Source organism: Centrocercus urophasianus, unplaced genomic scaffold (assembly GCF_019232065.1).
Source record: "Centrocercus urophasianus isolate 14NV4802_14NV808 unplaced genomic scaffold, USGS_Curo_1.0 seq_17, whole genome shotgun sequence".
In the NCBI taxonomy this organism is placed as follows: domain Eukaryota; kingdom Metazoa; phylum Chordata; class Aves; order Galliformes; family Phasianidae; genus Centrocercus; species Centrocercus urophasianus.
This window is the reverse complement of record NW_024884722.1, coordinates 4,157,962-4,176,582: the sequence shown is the minus strand read 5'-3', so window position 1 is coordinate 4,176,582 and position 18,621 is coordinate 4,157,962. Positions and strand designations below refer to the sequence as shown.

Here is an 18,621-nt window from a genome sequence, read left to right as displayed (position 1 = left end):
GGAGTGTGACCCTGACACCTGACCTTAGTAGGTCTGTATCTGTAGGTCCGTTTTTGGAGATGAAGATCCTAATTCTGCTGAAATGGAAATTAGGATTTACTCTAATAATCCATCTGATGCACAATTTGGTGTGGCTTCTTCTAGGAAAAGCAAATCCATCTGCAGAGCAGTTCTGTGTGTCAGGACCTATTTTCCAGAATATTCACAGTGAAACTTCAAAGCAGCAAAGGTTGAATTGGGGGTGGCAGCTGGCATAAGTTCACATAAAATGAGAATGGAAGCAGAGAAGCCTGGAAAAACGGCTTCAACTGCAGAAAACATTTTTTTTTTTTTATACAAGCACTTTATCCAAACTTACTTTCTAATAAAAATTGCCACCTCAGAACTACCCACAAAGTGACATTTTGCACCAAAGCTCAAAACAAAGGTAATACGGGATGTTTGTCACCCAGGAATTGCCAGAATTGCACATCAATTGCAATCAAGAACATTCAGTTTTTTCACGCGTTCAAGATTTTTGCTGTGCTCTTAAAACATTTTTTTCTGTGGATTACTGATGACCAAACACTTAACAGGAGGAGTTAGAGTTTGCTGCAATGAGGATAGAAGCCCTGAAGTTAGCCAGGCAGATTACCCTGTCTTCTTTCCGCTCCTTAGATGCCGAGGTATCTGTTTTGTGCCTGCCATGTGTGTGAGTGTGCACAGAGACTAAGAAACAGTGCTGCTTTTTCTTTAACAAGGTGACTAAGGCGCTCAGAGTGCAGTGGAAAACTAAAACAAGCACCAGAGTGTGGCACAGAAGAGCATGCTGAAAGCAGCACTGCACACAGAAATGCTGTCCACCAATGGAAAGATTAACATAAGTTTGTAGGCAAGAAACAGGCATACGCTTATCACAGGAGAAAGAATTCTGCAACCAGATGGCTTTCTTTAATGTTTACCCCAAGGTTTGTCCTAAAATATTTGGTAGCAAAACAATATCAAACCTACTCCTTATAAGAATGCTGTAGATTTTGGCTGTTGGTCCCTACGGCTTGAAACAGACACCCAAGTACACAAGTGAGAAGTTCAGTCAACCCTACCATCAGGCTTCAGAAGAAAGGGACTGCAGCAGACCTGCAAGGGCTGTAGAGCTACCGAGGGAAAGGGGCTCCCTAACACAGTGGGGCTTCACTCCTGAAGATCTAAAGCTTTCCTTTAATTGTCTTTTCTCAAGCACACTGCCTACTGCCTCCTCGGAGTGATGCATTGCATGGCTTTAGAGACACGTGCGGTCCTTACTGGCTTTACTGCAGGATGGAAAAGCTTGCTGTGATGCACTGTTTGGTGATTAGACAGTTGTGCAGCTAATTTGTGTTGTCCTTTGTGGTGCTTTGAACAAAAAAGTCAAGCCAAAAATGTTAATGGCTTTCTTGGGAGCTGCTGTCAGCTGAGGAGGATGCTGACGGAATGGCAGCATCCTGCTGCAATGAGTCATTTTATTCCAAACGAGGGGCATGTGCTCTGGCACATCCTTCTCCAGTGACCTTTCTTATGTTACAGTGGCCATTAATAAGTCAGGAAGCTTTTGGCTTAGTCCTGCATCATCTTAATATTAGAGTACATTGCATCATAACAACATTTGAGCTGATGACAAGGTGTAGTTTCTTGGTGAAATTTATGAACTCCTTGGAACTTAGAAATGGGGGACAGGCTTCATGTGAATTTAATCTTCATAACAAAGATAGCAAAAATGACAAGCAGAGATGAGGAGGGAAAAATAAATAAAACTCCACCCTCTGGCACAGAATTGGAAGCATCTGGACATTCACAAGGTCCTGTCTCTGTCCAGCCACAGGAGCATTCTTGGCTGAACAACATGGGCGCCATGCTAGGCTGGGAAGGCCTTTTGTCCCTGGATAACTTTACTGTTTAGGTGGGAGATTGCTGATATTAAATTAGCCTGTGGTGGCAACCCTTGTGACCTGCAGTGACTGGTGGCCTGGATTAACTATAATAGGATCCACCAGATGACTGCAGTGACTTAAATTCGGGCACTATCTGGCAGGATTCCCTTCTGGTTGGCTGCCCACAGTTCTTCCCTTCGTGTTTTATAACTAAGGTTAGCATTTGCTGAACCATTACAGGTGTGATAACAAGCACAAGCTTTCCACATTACCATGTCCTATCACCATTTTTCTATAAAGTTGCAGGCATAAATTAGGCTTGTTATGCTTCCATCGACCTGTGTGCACACATCAATTAGTTACAAGACAAGATCGTTTGATATGCACTTAGCTTACCTTTTGCCAGCACTCATACTAATTTTCAGCAAGGCTAAATACATATATTCCCCTAAACAGTGTGCTAAAAGTGATGTATCATTTTCACTGCAGGGCCTCACTTTTCTTCCACTCTAACCTTCTTGAAGTGAGATCACCACAGCTGGTTAATCAATATGCATTTACTCTCTGTCTGATCAGATATCTGGTTTCTGTGCAAGGTGCTGGGAAGTGCAGGGGAAGTGCATTGGGCTCTCAAATATTTGCACTAAGATCACAGTGACCTACATCTCGTAGTAATTCCCCTGCGGGCTCTAAGCTTTCTGTGTGAGGTTCAGTGACTTATAAATCCCTATGCTTATTATTACCCCAATTAACTGCTTGCTTTCTTGGCAGTTAGGCACTGAATTTAAAGCATAGGCAAAATATTACTTGAGGTGATACTGTCATGCTATTGGGCTATTTGTTTTCAGGTGATAGGAATATTTGAAGGCAGAAAATAACAGATAGGAAATGGGCCATCAGTTTATAAAACTGGCTCTTAGATAAAACCAATAAGACCAGTGCTGGAGACTGACAGAGGGTTGGTTATGCTCCTGCCAAAGAAAGAAGCCAGCCAACCCAGCTTGGGTTTGCACGCCCTGCTTCCAGAGTCAGGACAACGCTGGTTGGGCTAGTAGACACCAGTGTTTCTGTGAGCTGGTTCAGTTCCAAGAGCTTTTATGGTAGTTATTTGGGGGGAAATATTAAGCTTTTATTATACGTCATTAGTAATTCTTTTGTAAAATTCACTCAATTGCAGGAGAGAATGAGAAAAACCATGTTAGTAAGGTGTTGGTGGGGCACAGGAACAGGTTGCCCAAGGAGGCTGTGGATGCCCCATCCCTGCAGGCATTCAAGGCCAGGCTGGATGTGGCTCTGGGCAGCCTGGGCTGCTGGTTGGTGACCTGCACACAGCAGGGGGTTGGAGCTGGATGAGCACTGTGGTCCTTTTCAACCCAGGCCATTCTATGATTGTATGATATACAAAAATCCCTAAATATGTATTAAATTCTTGAAATTTGCTTTTTTTTTTCCCCTTCAAAATCTTCACATATTGACAATGACTTCCAAAAGTTTTTACAGGAGTTTAAGGAAATTTGTGTTTCCATTGCCATGATTAATATTTCCCAGCAGTTTCCTCACGAGACCCAGCAGCTCACACAGCAGAAGGCTTTTGAAATAAGATATGTGTGGTTCAACAGATTCAGCTGCAGGATGGCCTTTCTTCTGAGGGCAGCTTTGATGCTCTAATAACCCTTTGTCATCTCTCAGTTTTCCTCTTTGGGTTTGAGTAGGAAATAAAGTGCATTTTTTGAAGGTGGAATACTGAATTTCAGCAGCAGAGGTCTGGTATCTTGCCTGTTCTACTGAGGTTTGTGGGCATCACCGTGTGTTTTTATATATGTGCATACACAGAGATGACTTGTGCCCAAGATGTGCTTTTTCCTACATTGCCACTGTATATCAGGAGAAATCTGAAAAATACAAGCTGTGTAAGTTGGGTAGATCCTGTGCTGCCTTTTGCTGCACTGTGCAAAGCCACCAGGTTGGAGGTTGTGCCTCCTTGTTGTTGGAACTGATCAATAGTTGGTACATGTGGTAAAATGTGACAAAAAGAGAGAGGAATGGCCTGCAGCTGAAAGCAGAGTCAGATGATTCCTGTGTTTAAAAATGAACAAAAGATAGAGAGCAAATTGACACGTCTCCTATATAAACAGCATGGTGTTTTGAAGTGCTGTTGAGCTTGTTATTGCTCTAATTAAATTTCCTTGTCTCGTCTTTTAGTGTTGCTGGCACGGTTTCAGCACGTTGCTCACAGATGTGGAATGCATAACATCTATTCCTGTGTTTTCCTAGTGTGAGCATTCTGTGTCCTTAGGACAGCTTGTTCAATAAGGTGTGCTGTGGGAGCTCAGAAAGGGCTGCACAGGAGGAACTGTGGCATTGGATCCTTTCTGTTATTCTGGGATGTGTGAGAAGGGCTGTGAGCGAGGGAACCATTCGTGGGATAAGTCTGAGAGTCTGCACTGAGGGCAGTGCTGGAGGGGAGGAGGTGCAGCATTTTGTTTGAGGCAGAGCGTGCTGTAGCTGCAGCGTGAGAGCATTCCTATCCAGGCCATCAGCGGTCTGGATGTGGTATTTCAAGATGTGGGTGTTTATAAACTCCTTGTTTTTTTTAATGCACTGTGATGTGAGTTGTTTACATCTAGAGCGTTCGCAGGGTCGGGCATCTCAATTTCACTTGGCTCTTTTGGGCTCTTGTCCTTATTCTGTATCCTTCTGACCCAGTTTTGACCACCGGCATGAACAAGATTGGCAGCTGCTAACAAAACTTCATTTAACATATTAATTGCATGCTAAATAACCAGCGGGGCAGCAATGGCAGCTGCATATTCACACTTCTTACAAAATATTGTTTGTGACAGAATATATCAGCATGTGAGAACAGTAAGATAAACATCTCCTCATTTCTGTTTTTTTTTTTAATCTCATCTATTTTTATGGAAGCAGAATGGGCTTTCTGCCTCTCGTTCTAATTTCCTCTGCTGACACGTGTTTCTTGTGGATGCTTTCATGACATTTCTGTATCAGGAGGTAGTAAAATAAGCTCCTAAAATATTGTGGATGATGCACTATCTCTATTATCTCTCTGTAAGGCTAATTTGGTTCTCCTGATGCTCACTATGGATTTTAAACGTGTATTGAAATGCTCCTGTCAATGTTACAGCTATTATAGTTTAGTAGTGCACTGGCTGTCAGTCCTAGCTCAGGACCCTGGTGCCTAGCACGCAGAAAACGTCAGCTCAACATGTATTTAATGGCTCATTTCTTTGTATTTAAAAAAAAAAACCAAACACACAGAGAGAACCTGCTATCCCAGCAGATGTTTCCATCTCTAAAAGTGTGCTGTACTCACGGATCGGCGCTTCGGATGCAGAAGGCACCACGAGTCTTCTCTACCCCCAGCAAGACTTGGATGCTGCACTACGACTTGCCAGAGCAGAGGTAATGTTTTAGAACTGGGAATAGGAAATAGGTGGCACTTGTGGACTCCTTCTTTTCTGTTTTCTCCCAAACTCTTTATATTATTATTATGTTTACCATGCTTGAGACTGTTCTCAGCAATTCTGAACCCACGCTGGAGGCTAACAAAGCCAAAGGTGCTACTCTGTAAGTGCTGCTTGTTTTGGATGTAAATACTGGCTGGAAGAGGCCTATGAAAATCACTGAGTTCAGCTGTCAGGCTACTTCAGGACTGACCCAAAGTAAAAAAAACATAATTAAGAGCAGTATCTAAAAGTCACTTAAAAGTGGACAGGCACAAGACATCAACCACCTCTAGAAACCCATTCCAGTGTCTAACCATTCCAGTGTGAATGAAAGGAGCACAAAGAAACACAGTCCTTCAAATATAAAATCTCATGGATAGTCAGCCCTACATATGGACGCAGAAGCAATAAGAGCCCCCTTAGAGGACAAACCGTGGGACTGTGTTCCAAAGCCAAAATTATTTCAGTCTTGGCTCCAAATCAGGCATTGTATGAAGCATTTTTAAATGATCATGATTTCACATCTGAACTTCTTAAAATTGCACCTTACAGTCTGTAAATCAATGGGCATGCTTGTATTTGAACCCATTGTGCCTTTGGAAACTGTACCTGTATCAGTCAGAATTTGATATCCATACTGTACACTTATTTTGTTTCCTCCTCAATGGATCACTTCTTCTCACTTTTCTTTTTTCTTGTTTCAGATTGTGGCCAAGGAAAGAGAAGTGTCTGAGTGGAAAGAGAAATATGAAGAAAGCAGAAGGGAAGTGATGGAAATGAGGTGGGTCATCACTTGTCACTAAGCACAACAGTGTAGTCTTACTTGAGGCTGTGGACAGCACAGTGCCATGACTGTACAGATCTTTGGCTCACTCAAGTTGTTGGTTGTATTTAACTGCAGGCTTCAAACTGATCCTAAACCTGTTGAAGGTAATCATTGTGAACTTCTACATTGCTGTACTGAGATAAAGGGTCTTAGTCCAGGCTAATATAAGGAGTTCTTTCCAGTTTGTGCTGCTCCCCTCACTTGCGAATTCTCACATGGGTTGCATTGTGGTGTTTCTGTTGCCTGACTGAATGACTGTGCCTGCAGTGTTGGTAGAGGTGTCTGTCTGCTAATTTAAAGTTGTCTTTCCACGAGGAGTTTTGCCAGCAGAAAAAAAAGCATGTGAAGGTTTGAATACAGGTATGAGCAGCAGAGGCTCCCTTCAGGAGGTTATTATTAAAAGATTCTTTAACATCAAAAACCCCATTGCTGGTAGGAAAACATTTCTTGCAAAGGAGCCACTCTTGCCTTTGAGAGTTGACTTTCAAGGAGTTTCAACTTCCTTCTCTTTGAACAGAATTTTTAATTATAGCACACACACTAAACTTGATTTCAGCTAACCAGTGTTTATCTTGGATTTTGCTACCCAATATGAGAGCTGACAAGAAGCACTCTGAACTTTTCAGTTCTTTCTAGTTGTATCTGCTGATCTATTATACTCCATTTCTCCTTGCAAGCCTGTCTCTATTACATTAAATAACAGTAAACTGATAATAACTGTTTTGGCCTTTCTTCCCAGCCAAGGTCTCTGCCATTTGCAAAAATGATAAAGTCACTATAGTGGATAAAGTTGCTCAGAGCATCACTTTTGCTTGCCATCTAGTCAGCTGAGGGTTTCAGCCATTCTTTTTCTGTATAGTGGTAATGCCATAAGAACAACATACAGAGAAGTTTGACCCATTCATTGACCTGGATCTGAGAAAGTCATCAGTTTTAAAAGAGGCTCTGTAGGAGTATTCTATGGAATTTTTAAAGCCTATTACTTTCTGCCTTCAAGCAGACAGGCCCTCTCACTACCTCTGTCCTTCACTCATAAATAAAAGAGATCAGACAGATTGTTTTAGCATCTATCTTTCAAATTATAATTTCCATGATGCCTTTTGAGACTGAGTTTTCTGTTCTAGCACCTGCTTCTTCCCAGAGTTAAAGACCTAGGTAGCTTAAAGCAAAAGCCAGTCAGCTGTATTGAGAAGTGATCTGCACCTGCAGTTCCTGCTGGCATCCAGGAAACTTGTGCTGATGGAACAGGGGCAAAAGAACACTGTGCTGCACAAATCAGAAGCACTGGCAAAGGTGCCAAGTGTCACACGTGGCAGATTTGAATAGAGGAGCACAGGGCTCTGAGCCAATGCATCTGAAGAGAGGCGTCTGCAGGAGGCGAGGGCAGCCGCTTTGTGCCTTGGAGAGGAACCATCTCCCAGCGCCCGCTGAGTTCTCTCACCTCTCCTGCTCTCCGCCTGGGAAAGGAACCAAAACCCTGGCATAGCTCTCTCAGTGCATAATGAGGCAAAATGGAAAGGAACTGCTGCAAGCATGCATCCAAAAAACGAAACGTGGAATGAAGAAAACCTAGGAATTATGTAAAGAATGACTCAGAGTTCATTGCACACACTCCAGTGCAGTACTTTGTCTATTTTCTGGAGGCTGCCAGGGTACATACGCCTGCTGGCTGCAAACAGGCACTGGCAGGGGTTGCTTATTCCTTAATGAAAGGAGAGCAGAGAGACAGAGCATCTGACACACTGTAGGATCTGTTCCTTTCTGTACCTCGCATTAATTTGCTTCTGTGTCTATGTCCTCAATAAGATTTGATTTTGGAGAAAAAAAAAGAAAAAGAAAAAGCCTTATGCAAGCCAAATTTCAACAGGCAAATGGGGAAAAGGTCATTTTGTCTCTAAATGATGAAAGGTGCATGTGTGCACCAGGATTTCATTGGGAAGATCACATGTTGAAACAGTTCATGTGTGATAAATTAGAGATGCAGAAATTAGACGTGACATAATTGTAAGAAAGGAATGAAGGGAAAGGCTGGGATTATCGAGTTGCAAGCATGGTAACTTTTTTTTGCAGGAGGAGAAGCAATGCTTCTTTATGCAAATACTCCTTGTTCTACCTCCTGAGTTTAGCCAAGTTCCCAGAAAAATGTCAGTGTGAAGGAGATTCCACTCTGGAGGAGAGGAGCTGAATGAGAAGTTACAATGAGGATATAGTAGGATTCAAACAGCCAGTGATGGGCTGTGCCATAGCGCAAGGGTAGAGCCAGAGTCAGGCTGGATGTGTTTAAACATGGTTTGTTGGAGGTGTGATTGATCATACCTCTGTGTGGGATGCCAAGCAGAAGACCTTTCGAGAGGTAGCCTGGGATTTTTATGTTTTCATGACTTATAAAACTGTGGAAAGTCAATATGCAGACCAGAGGTCTGAAACAGAAGAAATTAGGCCTATGTAGCATCAACTTTGAGTTGAGATGCTCCATCACAGAGAGGAATGACATGGTCAGCATCCTTGGGTTTCCCACCTGCAATGCCTTTTCTTTAGTCTGCTTCAGAGAAAGAGAGCTTTGTGATGAATATGAAGCAAGCCTTGAGATCTTCACTTTCCAAATCAAATAGTGTTAAAATCGCTGTGGCGTTGAAGTGTCCATGTTTAGTGGTGAAAGTAAGGCTGGGAAGCTGTATGGTGTTCTAACAACATTTGGTGTTGTGTTCATTGTCATTGGCCCTTGGCTTCATTTTCTAAGATGATCAAACTTCCTGAAGGTGGCTGGTATCACAAGGACATGACATGGCTTTGAAATCCCTGCTGCTTACCTTTTATGTGAGAATGATCCCACTGTCTGGGGTCTGTATGTGATCCAGACTTGACACATGCAGTGCTGCTGTTACTGCGCTGGGTTTGGGGGGTCTCCACAGCTTTCTCTTTCCTCGCTGACTTCTGTCGCAGGATTTCCCCTTATCCTTACTGCAACCTCTCTGTCTGCAGCTAAAATGGAGCAAATCAAAGCGAGCAAAGACTTCAAAAAATATGTATTCAAATACCAGTGGGCTATTTGGAATATTCACTTCAGATGAAGCGTACAGTAATTTTGTTTTTCATAGGCAATCCTATGTGGCTCACAAATCAAAGCACAGATCAAGCTAGTCCCATTTCATTAGCTTTATTTGGCTCTGGAAAGGGATGGATCATCTTTCTAAATCACATTTAATCTGCTTATTTTGGCTAACCTCTTTTCAAGAAGGAAACTCAAAGCCTGCTGCGAGTCTGCGAAATAAAATAGTCTTGAAAGTAACATTTTACCCCCTCTGCTTTTCAAAAGATGTGTGAAATTGGATCGGTGAGCTTTGTGCTCCATAGCTGAATGTTTTGGTTGTGTTGTTTTAAGTGCTGATGGGTCACTTCTTCACGTTTGGAGAGTGGATGTGTTTTGGATGGGGGCCAGCTGTACTGCTGTTGGATTTACTTGCCTACCAATTATAGCTTTTGTTAATGTTCACATTAAAAATAAGCGGACACGGAGGATGAAGAGGGGGTGGAAGAAGGCAATAGGAAAAGGAGACTTGATGCAACTCTTCAGTGAGGTTGATGCAATTATGTTGATGTTTAAACTGAGATTGATAATGTACTTCGGGTGTGATGCAAAGTAATTCCTTTTCCCTCCCCGTGGAGGAGCAACGTTTAAGCTGTCAGTTTTATTTGTTGCATAGGAATAAAGAGCATGCAAAAGCCTGGAGCAGGATCTTTATCCTGTTTTTATACCATAGTTCAGTTATTAAGTAGCATTATTTTCTAATTATTAGCTATTACGATGTTTGCCAAAAGCTTTTTCTTTTTTTTCCTCTTACAGGAAAATAGTTTCAGAATATGAGAAGACGATTGCTCAGATGATAGGTAGGTGTTCCTGCCGTGAAAGATGCCATCCTGCACTCTGATTTTCTGAAGAGGGCATAGAAATGGGATTTAAGTCTGTGGGCTTCATTTTGATGCCAGCTCCCCCCGCTGATGCTGCGGGGAGTCGGGATGCATCTGAGGACACACTGTGTGCTTCCAGGTGGTGATGTGAAGCTGGTGCTTCACTTTACAGAAATAAACCCCAAGGCAGTGCAGGTAATACAGAAAGGTCAGGGCTTTTTCTTCTGTGTCAAAGCAAAGTGTCCCATGGGAAACATATTCAAACACTGCCCAGCTTCTACAGGTATCTCCAGGAGAGACATAAAATGACCTGAAAACCCTGTAGTCATCCGCTCGCAGCTGTTTAACAGGAGATACCAAACTTAGCTCTTTACAACAGGGATTATCTGTGCTAAGTGCATTGGTTGGACCAAAACCGAGATTAACTTCAATCCCAGCTGAGATTGTGAGTGGCCAATCCACCTCCCAGCTACTGACATAAAGGTCTCCAAGCTATCTGCACAATCTATTGCAGAAGTCAAGAAATCATTCTTCTCACTCCTCTGGGAGAACTGTCATGGAGAGCACTGCATGCCTGCAGCACAAAAGGCATCTGTGCATCTTTCTAAAAGGGTTTTAACACATGAAGGACTTTTATCACAGCTGTTGAGTTCTAATATATATGTGTGTTTTACCCCTTTTAAAACTGGCAGCTCCTCGTGGTCTGTGTGGCATAAACACCCAAGCTGTTGGTTTCTTCTACATTGTTTTGTTAGCATTTGATGCTTGAGTTCTCTCTAAATTCTATAGCAGAGTTGCTTATTTTTGCCCAAGGAGAGCAGTGGGGGGGGCAGTTCAGTGCCTGCTGTTTGCTGCCTTCCTGCATTTCACAGCCCATGGGAGGCACCCCAACCTCCTTTCATGAAAAAGAAAAAAAAGGATCTAGAAATAAGTCTTCATCTGTGTGCTTTGTTCTCTGTACAGTGTTCTGCCTCCATTGCCTTCTGTGTGTAAACCTGAATGGGTTTGCCTGCTTTCTGACGTAACCTCTGTCATTCTCATCATACAGATGTTAAGGCAGGAGTGGTCAGATTATGCCAAGAATGTGATTCCCTTTATTTTACACTGGGTGTGCTCTGGTGCTGCTTCATGCACGATTATGGACATTACCAAGCGTGGCAAAGAATCAGGGTCACAGTCTCCAAAATGTAATTTTCTTCTTCAAACACTGGGGGCATTTTTTCCTATTTTATGTGTCCCACTGCTGTCAAGAGATTCTTTTTTTGTTTTAAAGCAGTACAGAGTTTGATCTGAATGCTTACAGCATGTAGGTCCTGTATCTAGCCTGTGCAGAGCTGCCCAGGAACTCTGCAGGGAGTTCTTCAGCTTCAATGGCCATTTGTATGGACAGACACAGGACCTGCCCCATTCTCCCTAAGCATCTGCATGCAGCCAGCAACAGAACTTTCTTTTGACTGCAGGTTAAACTTATATGTATATAAGTTGTAAGTCTGTAGAGCAATGAGAAGGTATGGAACAGAGATTCTAAGGCAACAGCACAGCCATGGCAAGCATGGCAAATTCTGCAGTTGCCAGTTCATCTTTAAAGAAGTCAAGGATATTAAAGCATTGGGCCTTTGGCCACTGAGGAAATAGAAAGAACTTCAAACTTCTAATTCAAAGTATCAGTCAGAGTCTTCCAGGTGATGTACAGCAAGTTTTTAAGAGCTATGGCTGTAAATAACATAATTTGCCATCCGTTTTCAAAAGAACTGAAACAGCAGCGACACAGGAAGCATGTGCTAATTAGAGCAATATGCAAATTTTACAGCATGATAAATGTGAGGCTCCTTCTCCCAGCATTTAGTGTAAATTTTCCCTCTAATTATCCCACTTTCTCCTGACATTTGCTGCAAATTATTGTCCCTTCTGACGAAAGAATTTACCCAAATGCCACATTGTGAGGGAAGTGATTGTCTGCATGCTATTTGCATAGACTTGACTGAGCTGTTATCCCACTAACGTCTCCCTGCTGGAGCAAAATATGCATTTTCACAAAGGAAATGCCTCTGCTCTTTCTATTTATGATCTAACCCTTCTGAGCTATTTACAGAGCCCTCTGCCAGGAGGGTGAGTTGCAAGTGAACCAATTTCACAAATCCCTTTCATGTATATTCAGCGAGGTTGAGCGATCCTGCTCAGCTTTTACAGACTGTTGTGTGCATGCAGAGTGAGCACGGAAAATATTTCGTACTCCTGGAATAAGACTGTGGGTGTGTTTGCATATGAAGTGCTGAAAACATGCCCTGCAAGCTGTCATTGCCATTGATTTCAAGGGCTGTGGTAGGTCTCCTATTGCTGTCATGTACAGAGCCCAGTGTTAACCCACCTCAGCTCATACAATCAGTCCCATGCTGTCCAGGCAGAGCTGTCAGTGCACAGATCCCTATGAGAGTCTCTGCATCATTTCCTCCTGCTGCTTTAACTGCTCTTCCTCACACTTGGCCCCCTAAGACAGTCTGCTGCCCTTTGAGGGTGGGCACACAAAGGACAGCCATGCTGCTGTGCTGCAGCCTGGGCAGAGCTCACAAAGGCCCCTGCTCACCCTGCGGCACGCACCTCTCCTCAGTCACACTCACCTCCCCCCCTTCCAAAATCCTTGCTGTAGATTTATTTGTATTGTTGGATTTGTGATGTTGGGCTTTTTTTTCCTCTTTTTTTCCTGCTAAAAAAAATGTATCCGTGTACCTGTAAGCTTAAAGACATAATGAACTTTTCATTATGAAGACAAACAAATGTTATGCTTTGTGCATTACGGGTTGTTGCATTACTTATTTTCTGCTTTCCTAACAATTCCTGATTTTCTATTTTGCTTCCGTTTTCGTTGCTTCTTGCTATTTGCTTGCAAAAACAAACAGGCAAGCCCGGTAAGTAAAGCTTTTCACCAACTTTCACACCACCACTCTGCATTTTTCCTTTCTTTTGCCTTTGTTCTCCGTTTGCTGCATTCCCATTCAGTTATGTGATAACGCTGTGCTGAGCCTCGGGGCGGATGTGCTGCTGCTGTGGTGGTGGTTTCACTCTGTCCATTTGGACATCCTTAGTCCTGAGCATCCTCGTGGTGGTGGTGACCCACAGGCAGTGTGTGGTATGAACATGGAAGCCATTTAATTAAAATATTCTGATCACGTAGCCTTTATAAACTGCCTTAGAAACAATGTAGAGATAAGTGGCTGTAACTGGTGAGCTGAGATTGGAGCTGCCTGCACAGCTCCACTGAGCAGCCTGTTCCTTAAGGCTAAATGATAGCTTCAGAGAGTAGTTGGTGGGTCTGCCCAGCCCCTGCAGCCCATGATGCTGGGAGGCAAAGAGCTCCTAGATGTGAGGAGTGAGGCTGCATCACTAGCAGGAGGAACTTGCTAAAATACCACAGCAATCTCAGAAAAAGTAAATGGAGATTTATTTATTGATTTGAGTTGTCACTTTGAACGCCTTAAAGCGTTTAGTGATGCAGATGGCTCCTTTCTCCTGCATGGAGCTGTGAGCAGAGGTGCTGCCCCGACACTGGCATCATTGCAGTCAGTGCTTGGGGATGAGCTGGGCAGGTTGTATCTCCAGCGTGCTTACAGAACGCTTCTGCTGGAGCACGAGGTGGCAGCTTCTCAGATCTCAAAGAATTACATAAATAAAGGAAGAGAAATCGATGGGTTTCTCCCTTTATTTGAGTATTACAAATAATCATGGTGTGTCTTCAAGTAGTCAAAAGGGAGAAGTTATCAGAGTGATGGGGTGTCAAGGCTCTGCACTCCTTGGTTCATTCATCCCAAAGGTGTTTGTTTGTCACTACCTGGGGCTTTGCTGGGCTGGCACAAACGCAGAGGACTACAAAGAGATTGAATACACAAAAGGAAGAGGTGAATTGCTCGGGAATTCACAGCATGAACTTTGATGTTTCAGGGTTGACCAACACCGCGAAATACTCTTTAAATCAGATTCATTTTCACTCTTTGAGTGAAAAACTGAACACCCGTCAAAATATTTCAAAACATAGGAGGCTTAAGTGAAAAGTTGTACATTTTAAAGCTGCTTTTTAGATGGGAGAACTTTTCCCTTCATTTCAATTTCTGTCAGAGGTGTAAGAAAACGGTAACGTAAAGCTGCTCATTTCTCTGAGCATATCTCATAGCAGCATCGTTCAAAGCAGCCCTTAAAACAGAGACATAAAAATCTTAATTTAGGATCTGCAGCCAGCAGTGTATCACTCAAGTAGGCAATGGCAGGCTTTTTTTCCCTACTATTATAAGCTATTTTAATTTATTACTTTGAAAAAAATTGTCTTCCATGTGGATTTGGAATCCTGTTTTACTGTTCCCACCCTCCCTGCTGCCTCACATGTAGTTAAACACTCTTTATGCTTAGGAGATGCCCTCCACAAACCAGCTCTGCCCAAAGTCAGGTTTCCTTCCTGGCGTTTGTCTGCAGAGCTCCTAAGAAGGAAAGTTTACAAAGTTTTCTGAGGGGAGAATTTTGAGCTGGGCTAAATGAAATGAAGTGGCAAGTTTGTACAGGGTTAGAAAAGATGGTGGGAGATCACAACATGGGTCAGAAGCAGCAAATAATGTATTACCTGCTCTTAAAGTACTGCTGCATGTAATCTCCTCCAGCTTGTGCCTCTTCTGGCAAATGAGGAATCCCAGGATCATAGAATGGCCTGAGTTGAAAAGGACCTCAATGCTCAGTGCTATGTGCAGGGTCTCCAACCAGCAGACCAGGCTGCCCAGAGCCACATCCAGCCTTGAATGCCTGCAGGGATGGGGCATCCACAACCTCCTTGGGCAGCCTGTTCCACTGAATCCAGTATCTCCTTCGTGGGAGCAGCTGAGTTGCAAGTGAAATAAATCATCTGTAAGAAGATGTTTTCACCTTTTTCCCATAGTATTACAGTAATTAATTATCACTGTATTTAGAAAGCTTTTTCCAAAACATGATATTGTCTTTGAGTAACAGTGACGTTTGGATCTTCTGCAGAACTAACTAACATACAGCACAGAGCACAGCGTAGTAGAAACTATAGATGACAGTGAAATCAGCGTTCATATTGATTTCTTTTTTTCTCCCCCGTCTTCTTTCTACCAGAGGACGAGCAGAGAGAGAAGTCTGTCTCCCATCACACCGTTCAACAGCTGATCGTGGAGAAGGAGCAAGCGCTGGCGGATCTGAACTCGGTGGAGAAATCCCTGGCAGATCTTTTCAGGAGATACGAGAAAATGAAGGAGGTGTTGGAGGGGTTTCGAAAGGCGAGTCGCTCCTTTCCTGTTCAGAGGAAAGCTGAGAGGGCGCTCGTGTGGTGGTGAACCCGTGTTGCTTCACATGGGGCACCTTTTTGTTTCCAGGCATAAGTCTGCTTTGCTGCATGGCCCTGCACAGTGCACAGCAGGAATGCCCACTGTGCTTTCTTTCTCTTTGAGAAAGAGTACCTTGTTCCTGTACCCGACGGTACAGTTGCAATAAATGTCACGTACCTGCTGGATTTTACCACATGTTGGGGCTGGCTTGCAGGCTGAGTTGTCGGGGAAATCTGTATCTCCACTCAGAGATTATGTCTAAAGTGCATGGTGTGGTGTAATCCTCAAACAGAGGATTTCAGCCCGGTACCAAACACAAATAAAAGCACCATAAAGCTTTTTGCATTGTGCAGAATTGCTTCAGATGAAATCTCTGGGGGCATGTCAGTTATCAGCATTGGACAGCCTCCTTACAAGTACCTGAATGTGACTTGGATTAAATGTGATGTAATGTTTCCATTTCAGAACGAAGAAGTGTTAAAGAAATGTGCGCAAGAGTATTTATCACGAGTAAAGAAAGAAGAACAGAGGTATCAAGCACTCAAAATCCACGCCGAGGAAAAACTGGACAGGTAATTGCTTGTGCACATCTCCATTGAGGAGTTCACACTGCAGGAAGGTCCCTGTGGCTGAGCCTTGCGCTCCAAACCTGCTCCTTCCAGATGCTGTGCTTCAGCTCCTGACCATGGCTAAAGAAAGAATTAGTTTCACAGTGAAAAAGTCCCCCAGGAGGAGTCCATGTTGAGCACCTTAAAATTCTCCTTATCTTCATGTATTTGACAGGGAAGATTGAGGGAGAAGCTGTCAGCCAGACTTACGCAGCTACAAAGGGCTGTGCTCAGATATTTGCATTTGTAGCTGATGTTTGTGCCCCAGTGCTTTGCTATTGCCCTGTGCTGTGTTACTGCCCTGACATCAGTCAGCAGAACAGAGTGTGCAGTTCAGAGCAGGTGTCTCTGTTAATTCTGGACCCCTGGTTTATGCTGAGTTTGCCCACTTGTGTTGATGGTGATGTGCACTTGCACAAGAGTGCATATAAATCCATAAGCCACCATTAAGGTGTGAACATCTGATTGTGCCCTAAGGCAGGCAGGTCAGCTGGGATTGTTGTTGTTGCCATCTTTAATGCTTTCATGGAATAACCAAGTAAGCATTTCTAGAGTCTGCATGCAGTCCTCGAAGCCCAGGAGATGTCTGCAAAACATCACTAGCATTGATCAGTGCCTGAAGTAAAGCGAGGCTTGGATTTGCTTCCCAGCTGTGAATCTTGTCTGTGAGAACTGGAGATCAGATTGAGAAACTTCCAGAGAACACCTCCTGCTGAGTGGTATCTCTGACCCCCTCTCGTATAGACATAGTGAAAAGGCTTTGCTGACTGCTGAGCAAGGGAAAGAGCCACAGAAAGTCTAGGGGTGAGGCTCAGGCTGCCTTCAAAGATACACAGAAAGCAGCCCTGCCCGTCTCTTAACATGTAGCCCATCCTTGGATACCCTCCATCCTCTCCTGGAGACCTCCTGACGTGACAAGAATCTGTGTTTTTCTAGAGCCAATGCTGAAATTGCACAAGTGAGAGGCAAGGCTCAGCAAGAGCAAGCAGCGTATCAGGCCAGCCTTCGTAAAGAGCAGCTGAAGGTGGATGCGTTGGAAAGAACACTGGAACAAAAGGTATGCAGCAGCTCTGCTCTTCTAACAAACTCAGGCTGGATGTTAGGAAAAATGTCCTCTCAGGAAGAGCAGTGAGGCACTGGCACGGGCTGCCCAGGAACACAGGGCCACTGTCTGTGGAGATGTTCAAGAACCATGGAGGTGGTGCAGGGATATGGTCAGTGGGGACGGGTTGGGTGTTGGAGCAGATGATCTCAGAGGTCTCCTCCAACCTTAATGACTCTGGATCTAAGGCAGTGACATGACCTTGCCTCGGACTGGCTGCCTCCAGCTCTCTTTTGGAGCTTAGACCTAGGTCGAGGTCTGCCCAAGGTCCTGTCCTGCTCCTCAAGCACAGCCAGCCAGAATATATCTCATGTTCTCTAGCTCAGCAAAGGAGCTTCTTTCCACTAAAATACAGCAGGTCCTTGCTTAGAGCCCCATGAAAACAGAATGAAAGTAATGCTATGGGGAACAGCCTGGAAACAAAAGCACGCTGTGTGTTATTATCATGTGCCAGGAGTGGCTGCTGGTCCTGAATCATCATCTGATTTGGTGCTAAGTTGTATTTACTGCAGTAAGATGAGCTCTGTGTGGGAAGCAGCAAGCAGATTGTTTGAAGGCATTATGCACAACTGCTCTACATGTGTGTGTATATCCTACATACATCTATTCCCAGTATTGGAGAAAATGCTGTTCTTCCACACTTATGGGAAAGCTTGATTTTTAAATACACTCAGTATAATAATATTTTTCATTGGACTTAATACTGCCTTTTGTTTTCCAGAATAAAGAGATAGAAGAGTTGACAAAGATTTGTGACGAACTGATTGCCAAAATGGGGAAAAGCTAACTTTTAACCAAATTTCTGGACTTCAACACTGAGTGCAATATGACCATTGGCACACTGATGTCCATACATTTATGTGGACGGGTTATATTTTCACCTTTTCGTATGCACTACTGTATTTTCTTTCTAAATAAAGTTGATTTAATTGTATGCAGTACTAAGATGACTATCAGAATTTCTTGCTATTGTTTGCATTTTCATAGTATAATTCATAGCAAGTTGATCTCAAAGTTCCTGTATCAGGGAGATTGTCAAGTTCTCTAAGAAATTACAAATTGCTGATCCTAGCCTTCCCTTTGTACATGAGTTCCCATGTTGGATGTCTTTTGGATTTAATATAAACATGTATTACTTGCATGGGGACTCTTGCCTTAAGGAGTGTAAACTTTATCTGCATTTGCTGATTTGTAAAATAAAATGAAAAACGAAAAAAAAAAATCAAGATGCATGTCACTTAAATGAAATTCTCTATTGTAAATAAATTTTTTCGTTGGAAGTTGAAGATGAGTGGCTTTATTTTGTGTATTTTGCTTGCTTACTGCTTTTGCTGTGCCAGGTACAGCGGAGTTTGTTAAGGAACTCCTTGCCCAGTGATGGGATTGGCCACAAAGTCATACTGCTTGTGTGCACCTATCCTTATATCCTGCATTCCCTGCAAGTATATATGCTAGATTTAGACTTTCTGTCCTCGAGTTTGAGCTTAATCCTGTGGGAA

The 18,621-nt window shown here is 43.3% G+C and overlaps 1 protein-coding gene across 6 annotated transcripts in view; it reads left to right on the top strand.

Annotated features, from left to right (window-relative positions):
- Positions 1-18,408, top strand: part of TACC2 (transforming acidic coiled-coil containing protein 2) — an 80,337-nt gene extending 61,929 nt beyond the window's left edge. For 5 of the 6 annotated variants that reach the window (XM_042817807.1, XM_042817805.1, XM_042817803.1 and 2 more), the window contains 7 exons: positions 5,166-5,309; positions 6,058-6,134; positions 10,024-10,067; positions 15,204-15,364; positions 15,878-15,984; positions 16,957-17,077; positions 17,844-18,408. In XM_042817807.1, the coding sequence (XP_042673741.1) occupies positions 5,166-5,309; positions 6,058-6,134; positions 10,024-10,067; positions 15,204-15,364; positions 15,878-15,984; positions 16,957-17,077; positions 17,844-17,909 (720 nt within the window). In that variant the 3' untranslated portion in view covers positions 17,910-18,408. Of the gene's footprint in view, positions 1-575; positions 666-5,165; positions 5,310-6,057; positions 6,135-10,023; positions 10,068-15,203; positions 15,365-15,877; positions 15,985-16,956; positions 17,078-17,843 lie in introns of all 6 variants that reach the window. The other variant, XM_042817808.1, reaches the window with a different exon arrangement.
- Positions 18,409-18,621: the final 213 nt, after the last annotated feature.